This window comes from Fusarium tjaetaba (assembly GCF_013396195.1).
Source record: "Fusarium tjaetaba strain NRRL 66243 chromosome Unknown NRRL66243_c0000167, whole genome shotgun sequence".
Classification (NCBI taxonomy): domain Eukaryota; kingdom Fungi; phylum Ascomycota; class Sordariomycetes; order Hypocreales; family Nectriaceae; genus Fusarium; species Fusarium tjaetaba.
In genome coordinates, this window is record NW_023501363.1 from 1 (window position 1) to 14445 (window position 14445).

Sequence of the window (14445 nt, forward strand, 5' to 3'; positions counted from 1 at the left end):
ATATAAGTTTTTAAGTAATAGAGGATAATAAGTATAACTAGCTTTAAAGCTTTTTCTTTATTTAAAGGATAAAGTAATAACCTAGGTATAATTATAGTAAGAAGTAAAAAATTAAGTATTTTAAGATTCTAAATATTTACTATATATATTTCTATATTATAGGTATATTAGATAATATATTAGCTACTTACCTTGCCTAAATAAACTAGCTAAGAGCTTTAGAATTTTTATATATATTATTATTTAAGCTAGCAATTTCTATATCTAGACTAACTACTAATAATAGTAAATTAAATATATACTTAGGAAGTTAATATACTAACTCGCTTCTTAAAATAAGGACAGGTTTAAACGTTTTCGGTTTAGTATAAGTAGGTAAGGGCTAAGTAAATATTATTAAATATACTCCTTTATAGTATTAATTGACTGGGGTGCTGTTATAGGCTGCTCCCACTTTCTTCTCTTCTTCTTTAAGCTCTGTAGTGTTCTGCTTGCTTTCAGTACAGTAATATAATCTAAGTAGCGCTTGCTACATAAATCCAGATTTTAGCGTTAGAATGGCATAATCTGTTAGCAGGTATATTAGCCTATAGTTATCTAGTCTTATAATAACATGATCTGAGTGGCGCCTGCTATATAAATCTAGATTTTAGCGTTAGAATGGCATAATCTGTTAGCAAATACATCAGCTCATAATTATCTCAGGGTCTAGACCTCGAGGATCCAACTCCTAGCTGATGAGTTATATATTAAGTAAAGCTGCAATCATCAATTTCAAACTCTGACACAGGTTACTGGAATGTATATTACTTTCCTTATTTTTAATATAAAATATTTTAGTTATAAATATCTTATCGTCTCATATCCTCTCCAGTAAGATTTCAACAAACACAAACCTACTCTTTAATAAACATTATCACTACTACTTTCAATAATAAAGACTACCTATCTCGCAATGATTTTCTCCCTTGAGGTTGCCACGCTCAATGCCCTCTCCCTCCCATCTTTCCTTACTAAAAGGTGGGACCCTTGGACGCCCGATACCGGGGACAATTGGCAACCCGTCCTCGATGGCCCATTCAAGTTTCCTAAAGGCGGGGTCAATAGCTTGAATCCTGATATTACCGTTTACGGTTTAGATCTATGGAGTAACAACAAGTTTACGATCAAGAGACTCCAGCGAGCTGGCAAGCGTGTCATCTGTTCTTTCAGTGGTGGCACTGTAAAACCCAGTGATCCCGATCGGAAAAGTTTCTTCAAGAGGGATATTGGCACTCGAATGGATTGGTCGAACGGTGAGAGATGGATCAATGTGAACAGTCAAAGGGTTCGAAAAACAATCGCCAAGCGTGTCAAGCTGGCGTCCGACAAGGGCTGCAATGCCATCAGTCCCCGTAATACGAATGCCTATGTAGGTTGGCCCTGGACTTATGAGAATTATCTAATATTTTCTAGGATGAGGACACTGGCTTCAGCCTATCCGAAGACGACGAAATTAATTACATCGGGTTTCTGGCCGACGAAGCAGCCAAATACCAGATGTCAATTGGTGTTGACATCGGGGCCATCGCGGTCGATCTACAAGATATTGCGTCTTTCTTTATCGGCGGGACTTGCGACGATAGCAGTGGCGGCAGCGATGATAGCGATGACAGCGATAACAACGATGGCAGTGATGACAGCGATGGCAATAGTTGGGACTCGGAAGATCTTAATAGTTGCGACTTCTGGCAGGGGCTCATGGATTCTGGAATCCCTGTATTCAGCACTGACGGGGGAGATTTTAAGAAATCCAAGATTTAGTGGTTACGGCACTAAAAAGGTGGCAGAGACATGGGATTCAGAGTTTCTAACTTGACTAGGAGGTTATATGGCTGTTGGCGTTCCTCATTAAAGCCCAGATTGAATCATATAGGACTTTGGTTTTATTTTTTTAGCTAATTTATTTCTTAAATCATTTTCTTTAATATTAATCTTTTATTGCGGGTCAACGAATTAACGCTTATCATTCTATTGGCCCTCTAGCTGTAGTGACTCGTAAGGGGTAGGGATCGCCTTGGGTGGCAGTGCATAGCGACGCTCGCCGGTGATGTATTACGAGCAAAGTTTCCCCTAGCCGTCGATGGTTGTTGAGGCCGATTCCTCTCTAATATTTACAAAGCGTTTTAATGCTATCCGTTCTTATCAGACCTGGGAAAAAGCATCATGGTCTGGAGATTCCATGTCAGCACACTAAACCCAGCAACTTTGAACTCAATGTTCCTGGGATTTAGTTGATCGACAAGGGCCATATTAATTAGTGGGAAAACATTTAATGCCTAAGTAGTTCAACGTGAAGTCTTTTCTCTTAGCCAGCATCGCTCTATTGCAGTGAATTCCGGATTCACCAGAAGTCCTAGATCACAAGTCCCACGACGCGAAGCCATTACTGGCGTCAAAAGTGGCACTTATCTAGGAATCCACTTAAAGCAGTATAATCAAGACTTTTGATGAGCCATTTCTTGTGTTGGGCCTTTCGTTGAAGACCTGCGATTCCGAAATCCTCGCCCCTACGGCAAGTCTTAGAAGGAAAGCGTGATGCGCATAAGTACTCTGCCGGTTATGTGGGTTACGGAGTGAGTTAATTGTATTATTAGTTTTGACAAGCTTTACTGACGGTCCTAGCCATCACAGCTTGGTTTCAATAGGAGTGAAGTACATGTAATAAGAAAAGCGATAGTATGCAGACTAAGATTAAACAAGATTGTTTATATCTTAAGTTTATCAGACCTCCAGGACACTCTGATAAGAAACTCCCTGTGGCCTTATGATTCATGGCAGAGGCTACCAAGGCAACGGCATAGGCCCCCGCTATAACCTCACCTTTATTGTCGAACAAATTGTTCAGATTGGCCATATCATTATCCCAGCCAGCATGATGAGGACCTCTCTTATACTGGCATTATCATGCGCCTGTGACTATAGCTCTTTTCTTCCCATTTAGCTTATTTCCTACCTGGCATTAAATCCAAGGTCAAATAATAACTTACCAAACTATATTAGGCAAGTCCTAAACCCCACCGAGACCCTATATGAGGTATTTAAGAAGCCGAGAACCTGCGCTGGAGATAAAATCTCTCCTCTATGCGGTTTATTAGAAGCTCATAAATATACGTCTCTTATCTGTTGTAAAAATGCCAACATCTCGCGAGGCCGTCGCTAACCGCTATGGTAAAATCGCTGATTACGAGAACACTCGATTAGCAACCCATCCAATGGAGCGCGAGCTCACGTTGCGCGCTATTCGTCACGCTCTCAATACCTCCGAGACTGCTGATACTGAGCGCAAACGTATCGCAGACGTAGGAGGTGGACCGGGAAAGATAGCCTTTGCCCTTGCTGACCAGGGCCATCATGTCGATCTCATCGATTTGAGTCCCGACCTGATCCATCTTGCAGAACTCGAGCAGGATCAGCGCAGTGCAAGCGTTGAGAACCCAGCGCTTCTTGCGAGTATCAGTGTAGGCGACGCTTTGGAGACGATTCCATTGGCTAACGACTCATATGACGCCGTTCTTCTGCTGGGGCCTCTGTATCACCTTCTGGAGGAGAGTGAGCGAAAGCAGGCGGTCGAGACCGCTCTCAGACTCGCAAAACCTCAAGGAGGTCTTGTCTTTTGCGCCTTCGTCAGTAAGGAAGCTCACCTTAGGGACTTGGCAATGCGCGACCCTGCGAGGCTTGTAAGACAGAAAGACTTTTATGCTGCCTATGTACGTGTTATCGATTATGTCAGCGATATCTGAGACCAGCACTAACAGTCGCCCTTTATGAATAGCTAGCGAGCGGCCGTTATGAAAGATTGAACGAGAACCTCGAGGCAGAAGTACAATCCTTCCATACGGACAGTGGCAGCATACGCGAATTCTTTCAACATCACTTCACTGATGTAGCTGAGTTTATCAGTCTGCGCGCTACAGAAGGGATTCTTGGTGGTGGACTTGATGCCAAGCTTATTGATGCTGATGGTGAAGTTATAGAGGCGTGGGCAGATTTACTGTTTATGGATTACTCTGAGAAAGAAGAATACCTAGGATGTGCAGATCATTTACTTGCTGTCCTGCGCAAGAAGTAGAGAAATGATAGATGTAAACATTGTACCACAGTATCTGACTAATTGCCACACATTTGAGGTAGTTATACCATAGAAATCCGTCCGTTAGCAAATGCAAGAGGTGAATTATTTGCCAATGCCGTTGTACACCAATAGGTTTGGAACCCCTTTGACATCCGTGATCTTATCCTTGATCGCCAGCTCCTTAAGTCGCGACCAAATTTGAGCCGGCGTTCGCGAACCTTCCAGCGCCAAAAGGTAGGCAACAACGCCTGCAACATGCGGAGAAGCCTCTGACGTGCCGCTTGCGATGTAGGTTGCCGAAGCAGACGTGGGCCAAGCCGATGTGATATCTTGACCTGGAGCAAAGATATCACACGCTGAACCCCAGTTGGACCACGCCCATCGCTGATAGTCTTTGTTGCTGGCTGCGACGGTGATAACGTTAGGTTGGTTCCCGGGACTGCTTTTTGAAGCATCTTCATTGGCATTACCGGCAGCTGCGACGACAGGAATTCCGGCGTCAATCGCTTTCTGCACCGCCTCGTTGAAGATAATCGAATTACCTCCTGACAAACTCATGTTGATCGCAGCCTTGCCAGCGCGGTTCTTTGACACTACATCGTTGACCGTCCAGCTAAGACCCGACAGAACACCGCTAGAAGAACCGCTGTCATCGCCCAAAACTTGTACATCTACAACAGTGGCCTTTTTGGCTACTCCGTATGTGGCACCGTTGACGACGGCAGCGACAAGCGTGCCGTGCTGCTTCTTGCTGGAAATGCCTGAGGTATCTGCACCGAAAACAGCGCGGCCTTGAAATTCCTCATGCTCAAGGAAGATGCCGCTGTCTAGAACATAGACGAAAGTTCCTGCACCGGCTGTCGAATCGTAAGTGTACGAGGCCTTTGAAGATGGGGGATTGGCGTTGGAAATTGCGGATAGACCCCAGGGAGGAGATTGCTGTGTGACTGGCGAAGCGATCGTGAAGGTCTGTTCAGGTTCAACATGCAAGACCTATTCCAAGTTAATTCAGCGCATTCATCTGAGATATTCGTTTGCTTACACTAGAGTTGGCCTTAATAATCTCAATTGTATCCTCATCAAAAGAGCCAGAGTATCCCTTGAAACCAGGAAAGCTGAAGGTTTTGTCAATCCCACCAGCTTCGACGCCGCGACGAGCAAGGGCTTGTCCGTGCACATCCGATACCCATCGAGCGTGCAGATCAAGGTCTACCTTGGCAGTTGGCTTGAGCGCGATGATGAACTTGTTGGCCTCAAGACCCTTGCTATCCTTGTCTGTAGGGAGAGCAAGGGCGATGGTCGCAAGGCCAAGTGAGACCACTGTCGTATACAACATTTTGGCGACTAGAGAAAGACGGTACAGCACTACGGATCTAATGGCGGTAGTTTATTCCTTTTTATAACACAATTGAACCACGGATCGGCGCCTGGATACATTCAGGAATACAGGTCGTCACTCCTAACTGCCATCATAGTCCATATGTCCGATCTAACCCTGGTAGATATCACTGTTGCAATCACTGCCAAGGACGGAGTTCAGCTTCTTACCTTCCATTTCGACACTAGCATCCCTGTACCTACGGCATTTGGCGCGGAGTCCTTTGGCCTACCCAGTCAATTCGTGCTTTGAATATGACTTTGTATCATTCCGAACACGCGCTTCCCATTAATCCATGTTTTATTATACGAGATAAGTCTAGAAAAAGTTTGCTTGAATCTGTATGCCTTTTTCAAGAAACTTGCAATTATCTCAAGGCATTTGGTGATTGTGGGGTAGAGAAGCATCTGACGCGTCGTACATGCGCAGGTCAATGATAGGTAATGTGAGGATAGAGTTAACTGCTGCCTATATGATCAAGCTGTAAATGCAGGTAACTAAGCCCTGAAACTAAAACATCGGCTCCGGCTACGTTTTTTTAAGGCTATATAGAACATGCTGCGGCCCTCTATCATCCTTATCCTGCGTGACTTCCTCTTAATTAACTATCAAGCGCATCTACCCTAGATCTTGGGGAGGAAGACAGAAGCGGGAAGCTAGACATTAAGAAGCTTAGGGGCCCACTGAGGGGTCAGGCCGGAACTAAGATATGCCGACCTCAGATAAGATAAGATAAAGCGAGACATGACATTTTTCCACCCCGCCCACGCCACGCAGGTCAGGCTCGTCGGCGGTCAGGTTTCAACATGGCCAGCCCAAGGGCATCGCACGGCCCTTCGACATCTGAAAAAACACCTATTCCTGAGCCTTATAATCGCAGCTCCCGGGCAGTCTGCAAACAGCTGCGTCAGATACACAGGGCATGTGGCCAGTGGCCTTGGGACTTTCTCCCTGGCCGGATACCCGAAACACTAGATAAACACATATTGGCACCGCTTGTTACGGCTGTTGAGTTTGCGTGCGATGATGAGCACCATGTTACCCTGTCAGAGCTGACTGACTGGCTAATGGGTCAGAAGGGGGACTGGGTTTTGACGTCAACGCAGTCTTCTAATGCCCTGGAATGGGTAACATATACCCATGATAAGAGAGCGAACAGGAGGAGATCTACTCATAATGGGATTAATGGCAGCAGACCGTCTTCTCGAACGAGGAAGAGGCAACACTCAAACGACGAAGTGATACTTCCGCGACCTCCACGCTCAGACACGCAGTCGCGCCAGAAGAAGCGCTTGCCCGAAATCAGATCGCCGACTGATGACATCGTGGCTCAGCCTGAGGCCCAATCTGAGGCCGTCCCTGAGTCTGAATTTGAGCCTGAGCTTGAGCCTGAACCCGAAGCTGAGCCTGAGCCGGAGCTGGACCATGACATGGAGATGGATGTGGATGACAGCAATCCCAACGGCGATACAGGGGAGGAAACAAACACAGAGACGAACAGGAACCTAAGCGGAAAAAACATACAAACACTTGAAGTGAGTTATCCGATCCTGTTCCCTCCAGAACAACTAACCATTATCCAGCAAGCCATAGTAGCTTCAGCTCGTCGTATTGAAGAAGCCCGCAACAATCTCAAAGAATACGAGGATCATCTACACATCGAAAGAGAAGACTTGAAAGTGATAGACGCCTTGCGATCGGAAGCATCAGAGTCTCACGAAGCTGCAATACAAGAGTGGAGAGACGCCGTCCTGCAAGCAGATACAAAACAGAACGAACTCCAACAGTTCCAAAATCTCGCTCAGTCCTTCTCACGCGATACACAAGCTGCCTTGGAACAACACAGCCAAAGCCTACGAGAACTAAGCGAACAAGCTATCGAAGTGGAGAAACAAGCTGAAGACGAACTCCGAGCACGACGACGGGAATTCTGCATCCTCGAGGATAAGAAAGATACAAAGGAGGGTATCATGAAGAAGATATCAGCGCGGATCAGGCGGTATCAAGATGATATTGATGCGGAGGAGGTGAAACATCAGAGATTACTTGCGGAGCATTACCTGGAGCTTTTGACCAATGATATCATACAGGGCATTTCTATCGCGGATATATCATATGCGAAGATTCTGGAGATCAAGTTGGAGCGTGATCAGAGAATTTGGTACGAACGGAGACAGATGAATTAGCATGGTAGCGATTCCTTTTGCATTACATTTTTTCTATAGAGGCGATTTCTTTTTGTCTTGCATTCATACGATATGGGGGTAGATAGACTGTCACATTTAATTCACTATTGATATCATATGAACCCCCTGCCTGGCCCCTTACAGACAGTGCTGGTATCATAAGCCAACCCCTTCAATCACGAAATGTTTATTAACAAGACTGCTCGGTATGTCCATGATGCTTGGGTCTTCCCACATGCTGATGATTGAACTTGTGGGGGAACAGAAACTGTTGGTCAATCACATTCGCTCCGTCCGGGTAGGTCGGTAGTCACAGAGAAACTGGCTTAAATAGAGGAGCTTAAGGTTGATCACAATTGATGCGAGTGAGCAGATCACAGTGACTAGCAATAAATGTGTGATAGGGTGCCATTGCTTCGGAATCGGATAGGCCAGCGAACCGGGCTGCGGCTAAACGGAACCCTGTAAGAAAGGGCTTACTGCATGAACTGGCAGGTTGGGTCGCGTGCTCAATGCCAGGATTCTTTGCAGACTTACATTTGCTGGATAATAGTGTGAAACTTTCTGTTTCTCTCTGACCCGTATTAACGGCAACCCGGCATGGAGCAGCTTCATTCAATCGTCTAACAGAGAAGGTAGCAAGAATCGAGTATCATGGATCGCAAATGTTATGTAATGATAACACCAAGAATTGACTTGCGTGGCAAAACAAAGCTCTGACGACAAACGGCCAGCCAACTCTCGAAAATGTCAAACATGATCTTCGCGACTATTGGAGTCTAATTCCTCAAATGGGAAGGTTGTTTATTTCCGTCAGCAAGAGGCTGCTCCAGACTCCATAACTTGTGTCGATCCCCCTAGATTGTGGGGTTAGTGGCGTCAACCCGAGATGTCGCTGTTGCTAGCGTATTGGTAACGAGAAATTTGTGGTGGCTGCTCACGGAGGAAAGGAGCCGGCTCCGCTGACTCGGTTTATTACAAACAGAGTAGGTAGTTAAATAGATTGTCAAGTCTCGAATGCCTGAAGCACGTGAAATGTACGATGAATATGCTGTCTTGAAGAACCCTTCTCCAGATTTTGACCCTGTCTGCTGCATGCCATCGCGGTACAGCGTCTGGACCATGCATCCGTTGCTTTTGCTGATGACATGGACTTGGTTCATGAGCCAGGTTCTTTGCAGCGATCTTTCCAACTTCCTGGCTGAGCTTCCCAGCTGCGCGGTACGTACATCAACCTGACCCCAACTCTGAGACGCTGACAGGTAATCCCAGGAGAGCTGTGTTCTGAATTTCGTCACAGCATCTTCTTACGGCACAAACGCAACATGTGTCTGCAACGATCCAAAGCTGAAAAGCGACTTACTACCATGCGTGGAGAGTCATTGCCTTCCCAGAGAAGGTCTCGGTAAGGAATGAATATTGATGTGTCATTTTTACGTACTAATTTGAGTTTTGCAGCCGCGATAAATTTGACCTCGGTGGCATGTGACTTCCCCATACGCGACAAGCACGAACAATTCAATATTCTCACTATCACGTTAATTGTCATTACTGGGATTACAGTTGGTCTTCGGTTCATTGAGAAGATACGATATGGGCCTGGACTCCAGCTCGACGATTATGTTATCACGGGCGCTTTTGTAAGTCATCTCTGGCCTTGCTGTCTTACAATTGCACGGCCTTATTTGTTTTGTTATTAGCTGGTCAATTTAGGCAACTCGATTGTCTGTTTGCATGGCCGTAAGTATTATCCCGTTTTCAACTCATGACTATAATACTTATAACACTGTCAGTCTCTGGGAATGGTCTGGGAAGAGATGCTTGGAGGTTTGGTCCAGAAACAATCACATCATATCTATGCGTTCGTATCCCAATGTCTCACTCCAGAACGGTCACTAACAGCCTAAGTTCCTCTACGCTGGCCAAACGCTTTACGCGACGGACGTTTTCGCAACTAAAATCTGCGTTCTTCTCTTCTACCTCCGCATATTCCCCGGAGTTATAATTCGAAGGTATCGTCTACCCAATAGCCTCAAGCACAAAACTCACTAACCTTACAAAGGCTGATATGGGGAACTGTTGGCACGGCAGTCCTGTGCATGGTTATCTTTGATCTGCTAGCACTCTTCCAATGCCAGCCAATCAGCTTCTATTGGAAGGGTTGGGACCAACTACATAAGGGCCATTGCATAGGGATCAACGGACTAGCATGGGCAATTGCTGCTGTTGGAATAATCCTAGACTTCTGGATGCTTGGGATCCCGATCTCTCAATTGATTCATCTGCAGATGAAATGGAAGAGGAAACTTGCAGTCGCCTCAATGTTCGGCGTGGGCACTTTGTAAGCAGAAGCCCCTCCCTTCTATACAAGATCCGGTCACTGACTCTTCTAGCGTGACGGTTGTCAGCATCCTCAGACTACGTTATCTAGTAGCATTTGGCAATTCTTCTAACCCTACATGTAAGCAATGCATCACTCTCCCTACCCTACATGTTCTAATCCAAGCCACAGGGGATAGCTACGATACATGCTACTGGTCAGTCATTGAACTGAACGTCGGTATTTGGTGCGCTTGCATGCCAAATCTTCGAGTCCTGATGCTCAAGACCTTTCCAAGACTGCAAAGCTCAGTCGACGCTACACCAAGAAGCAACCAATACAACTCATCTACAGCACGGAGGCCAATAAGAGTGCCGAGCAATACGCCAGGTCTAGCTGACAACGCCATGTATAGGGTGAGGTCTGAACAGGGGCGCAAGGTCGACGGCTCATCTAGCACAGCGGAATTAGTTGAGATGACAAGGTTCACCAACGAAACCAGAAGTAGTCTAGCATAGAGGCTAGCTTAGTTATATGAGCAGTTATGTTTTAATGTGTCGGATCGTCCGAGTAACCTAGGATATCCCAGGTTCAGCGGAAAACCCGAGATGCAGTCTTCGTTGTACTAATTGGACTTAGCAAAGTAGCGATAAGATCGATGTCTCACTGTTCTAGCGCTAACGCTTACCCCCGCGTTATTCGTCTGGGGTAATGCCCGTGCCGTCTATCCGTAGTCCTGCACTACCCCGCAAAACCAGAAGATCTCCTCTGGTGGTTCAGCCTCGTCTTGGAAATCCTGGAGTTGGGTGCAAGGTCTCGTGTGTCCAGCTCGGACATCCCGTCGTTGCACTGTCCCTTTCTGTCCCTTCTTACCTGCTCGGTACCGCAGGAGCCCTCAGCGTATCCGGTCGAGCCCTCGGCGGCGCCATAGGCATCACGATCTTCACATCTATCTATCACAACAAGATGGGCACCGCATTGCCAAAAGCTGTTGGCTCAGTTCTTGCGGCCGCGGGGCACTCGAGCCTACTTCCAGAAGTGCTGAGCGCCATCAGCAACGGAAACCCAACTGCCCTATCAAATGTATCTGGTCTGCCAGCTTCACTGATCCCCGAAGTCCTCGCAGCCAACGACCATGCCAATACGTACTCATGGAGGTTTGTATGGATCGCTATCTCGGTCGTAGTGGCGGCGAATGCAGTAGCTGCATGCTTCCTGAAGTCGGTTGCTAGTCAGATGAACAGCCATGTTGAGTCTGCTCTGGAGGAGTCAGATGTTCGCCGGAAGCAGATGCGCGATATTTAGGGCCATCAGTCTGGTGCCCATAGGCATACCTGGTGGGTGATAGCTGCAGTATTCACCTACGGACTTAGTGTTAAGCAGTAAATAATCTCTTGAGAATGTCATGGGACTTATCTACGTCCATTTCTTCCTGCTCTCGGTCTGTTGTTGATCTTCGTTTAACTAGACTCGGAACGTGTCTATGAATGCTAGAAGTAGTTGGTACAGTTTGAGCCCTGCAGTGACAGCGGAAGTGAATGAATATCCGATACACGGGATACGCAGGGAGTAACGCCATGAGCGGATCACCCAAGACATGGTTGTGAAACAGTAGGTTGGAGCGCCCTCAAGCAAACGCCACTTTCTATGTTCAAATCTATCAATGCCACCTCAGCTATCGTGCAGGGGTTGTTTATGTCATGGCTTCCCCACCGGTCTTCTGATACGCATAAAGTCCCCGGTCTGATAAAGCAGAGATGGTGTGATTGTCGCGATCTTCCAGAGACCACCAACTTTGACAAATTGATGCTGCATATGACTCCTCCCATCACTGGTCTCGTTGATCCTTGAAGCAGACGCATCTCTCGCGGCGTCACCATCGTCTTGTAGTCGCCCGTGACTCGCCAGCTGTTGCCACTCCACCACAATCTCATCGGTGGCGACCTTCTTGAAATATGGCTGGGCTAGGAGGTGTTGCGTCACCAATGGCTTAAGGCCAAGGTGCTCCTCTGAGAGCCAAAGTGTCGCGAACTCGGCAGCCTTGTAATGCTTTATCCCCCATGCTGGCACTATCAAGGTGTAGTCCACAGAAACCTCTGGTGCTAAAGCGGCAAGGAGGCGCTCTTCACTCTAGAATGAGAGGAAAAAGGAGTTAGGATTAATTGTTCTCTCATTTCTATAAGATGAAATAGAAACTATGCTCATACCTTTCTATCATAACCATCTGCCCAGATTCTTGCTGTCTGAACAACAGCAATGTAGTCCTGGAAGGTCAGATTATCTGGAATGTAAATTTCGAACGTCATTTTCAAGAAGCGGCTGTTCCGGTGATGTCTCGATATACTGGAGCTAGCAATGTCCTGTTGATGGATGATATCAGATGGTATTTATCCACTAACAAGAGTTCCCCCGCATCACTCACTTCTGGCCGGGACTCCCGATGTGGAGTCGGTAGATAACGGTCCCCGGAAAACCCGCTCGGGAAGTCCACTCGGGAAATCCAACCGGCAAGTGTCATCCGAATTAGTTCCCAATGAGCCCGTTAGTGTAATGTCGAAGCTAATCCATATATCATCTAAATCTTCGACTAGCAATCGAAGAACTTCAGTTTATCTCATTAATAATTAATCCCATTTTCGTACGAGATGACGCAGTCACCATATACCATCCGCACTGGTATTTATCCCGAGATCGACCCAGATCGACTCACGGGCTCGCTAACAGGCAAGAATGCCCTGATAACGGGTTCTGGCAGGGGTATCGGGCGGGAGATCGCCATCGCAATGGCGCGGGCTGGGGCTAATGTTTGCGTCACGGCACGAACAAGCAGCCAAGTCGAGGAAACAAAAGCCGAAATTGTGAGCTTAGACCTCAGCAGCAAGGTCGTAGGCATAGTGGCCGATGTGCTTAGACTGGAAGATCAAGAACGCCTCGTACGCGAATTCCGTGAACAGCTCGGCCCTGTCGACGTCTTGGTGTGCAATGCTGGCAGCAACATCTTCCAGCCCTTCCACTTGACGAATGCAACTGAGTGGTGGGACATCATGGAGCTGAACGTCCGGGCCCCCGTCGAACTCACCCGACTCGTCCTTCCAGAAATGCGCGAGAGGAACCGAGCCGCCATAATCTACACTTCGTCACGTGCTGCTAACGCAGACCTCCCCTGGACTACGGCATACAACTGTGCCAAGACATCTATTTCAAGATTCGCAGGAACTCTACAGGTCGAACTAGACCAGGTACAGAAGATCGAGAAGGGAGTGGACAACAACATAGCCGTCTTCAGCATTCATCCGGGTGAGATAGAGACCAATCTCCACGAGACGGCGTTTCCGGAAAAGACAAAACGAGAAGCGCCTTACGTCATTGAGCAGATGGATAAGATAGGCGCCAAAAGGCCTCACTTCGAGGCCGCTTTGCCAGCATGGACTTGTGTGTGGCTTAGCTCGGGGAAAGGTTCAGCTCTCCGAGGGAAGTTTGTGGATTGCACACGTGATGTCGGTGAACAGTCCAAGGAGGCTAATGAGGCTAACAGGGCAGTAAAGATATAATAACAAGTTAGATATTTTAATGCATTTTACTTGGAGCATTATCGCTACTATACTCAATACTATATATCTAAAAATTGCTTTTATAAACTTCCTATTATATCTATTAACTAATTATATTACTAAGATGTCTTGTTAAAATGTTTTAAGGAAGTTTACCAGTACTGTAGATAGAGGTATACTATAAGAACCTAAAAGACCAGTTGTCCGGCGCGATCTTGGTTCTAGATTAACTCTACTTTTTTATCTTTAGGATCTATTGTGGCGTTATAGGGAGCGCGGCCGAAGCTATGTGTTATCCTAGTACCTGTTAGCTCAAGCCGGGGGGGGGGGGCTAACTAAGTAAGCTTAGTTAGGCATAAAACCCTAAAACATATATAAAACCCTAAGATAGCCCTATATAGCTAGCTATTATAAATTTTAGTATTTTTATAGCTAAAATTAATAATCTAAAGATATTAATTAATAAATATACTATTAATTTTATTTTCTTATATTATATACTTAGCTATAAATCTTAAGGCTACTTAAGCTATTATTTCCTTATACTTATAGTATTAAAAGGGCTACTTTTATAATCTTACTTTACTTTTAAGCTTTTATTAAGCTAAGGAATATTTTCCTAGCTTTAAAAGGGTATCTATTACTTATATTATAAAGAAACTTAAAGCTATAAATAGCCTTAGTATTAAAAACTTTCTTAATAACTATAGAAAGTAGTTAAAGCTATTAATAAAAGTAAAAGAAAAAGCTATTATAGCCTTTATTATATAGATATAAAGATTAAGTCTACCTGCCTTTAAATATAAAGTTAAAGATACTATAAATATACTATATTACTATTAAGATCTTTATAATAGTTAAGGTTTTTAAATAAGTAAACTAATCTATATTAGGTT

At 45.6% G+C, this 14445-nt stretch overlaps 7 protein-coding genes across 7 annotated transcripts; 5 read left to right on the forward strand and 2 right to left on the reverse strand.

Moving 5' to 3' along the window:
• Positions 1-955: 955 nt before the first annotated feature.
• Positions 956-1803, forward strand: FTJAE_8089 (endo alpha polygalactosaminidase precursor; the record flags this gene model as incomplete). The annotated part of the gene is made up of 2 exons (XM_037354869.1): positions 956-1411; positions 1456-1803. 2 exons carry the CDS (start codon positions 956-958, stop codon positions 1801-1803), a joined length of 804 nt encoding a protein of 267 aa, XP_037204828.1.
• A 1370-nt stretch (positions 1804-3173) lies between these two features.
• On the forward strand, positions 3174-4111 carry FTJAE_8090 (s-adenosyl-L-methionine-dependent methyltransferase; the record flags this gene model as incomplete). The annotated part of the gene is made up of 2 exons (XM_037354871.1): positions 3174-3749; positions 3815-4111. The coding sequence occupies 2 exons, from the start codon at positions 3174-3176 to the stop codon at positions 4109-4111; spliced, it is 873 nt and encodes a 290-aa protein (XP_037204829.1).
• A 105-nt stretch (positions 4112-4216) lies between these two features.
• On the reverse strand, positions 4217-5450 carry FTJAE_8091 (alkaline protease (oryzin); the record flags this gene model as incomplete). Its single annotated transcript, XM_037354872.1, has 2 exons — positions 4217-5107; positions 5157-5450. 2 exons carry the CDS (start codon positions 5448-5450, stop codon positions 4217-4219), a joined length of 1185 nt encoding a protein of 394 aa, XP_037204830.1.
• Positions 5451-6298: 848 nt separating this feature from the next.
• Positions 6299-7678, forward strand: FTJAE_8092 (uncharacterized protein; the record flags this gene model as incomplete). The annotated part of the gene is made up of 2 exons (XM_037354873.1): positions 6299-7027; positions 7076-7678. The coding sequence occupies 2 exons, from the start codon at positions 6299-6301 to the stop codon at positions 7676-7678; spliced, it is 1332 nt and encodes a 443-aa protein (XP_037204831.1).
• A 1017-nt stretch (positions 7679-8695) lies between these two features.
• FTJAE_8093 (integral membrane protein PTH11) lies at positions 8696-11303 on the forward strand (the record flags this gene model as incomplete). The annotated part of the gene is made up of 10 exons (XM_037354874.1): positions 8696-8899; positions 8951-9083; positions 9137-9318; positions 9379-9418; positions 9472-9539; positions 9581-9690; positions 9741-10019; positions 10072-10139; positions 10191-10482; positions 10757-11303. 10 exons carry the CDS (start codon positions 8696-8698, stop codon positions 11301-11303), a joined length of 1923 nt encoding a protein of 640 aa, XP_037204832.1.
• Positions 11304-11696: 393 nt separating this feature from the next.
• Positions 11697-12304, reverse strand: FTJAE_8094 (scytalone dehydratase; the record flags this gene model as incomplete). Its single annotated transcript, XM_037354875.1, has 2 exons — positions 11697-12128; positions 12206-12304. The coding sequence occupies 2 exons, from the start codon at positions 12302-12304 to the stop codon at positions 11697-11699; spliced, it is 531 nt and encodes a 176-aa protein (XP_037204833.1).
• A 339-nt stretch (positions 12305-12643) lies between these two features.
• On the forward strand, positions 12644-13549 carry FTJAE_8095 (peroxisomal short-chain alcohol dehydrogenase; the record flags this gene model as incomplete). Its single annotated transcript, XM_037354876.1, has 1 exon — positions 12644-13549. The coding sequence occupies one exon, from the start codon at positions 12644-12646 to the stop codon at positions 13547-13549; it is 906 nt and encodes a 301-aa protein (XP_037204834.1).
• Between the last annotated feature and the right edge of the window lie 896 nt (positions 13550-14445).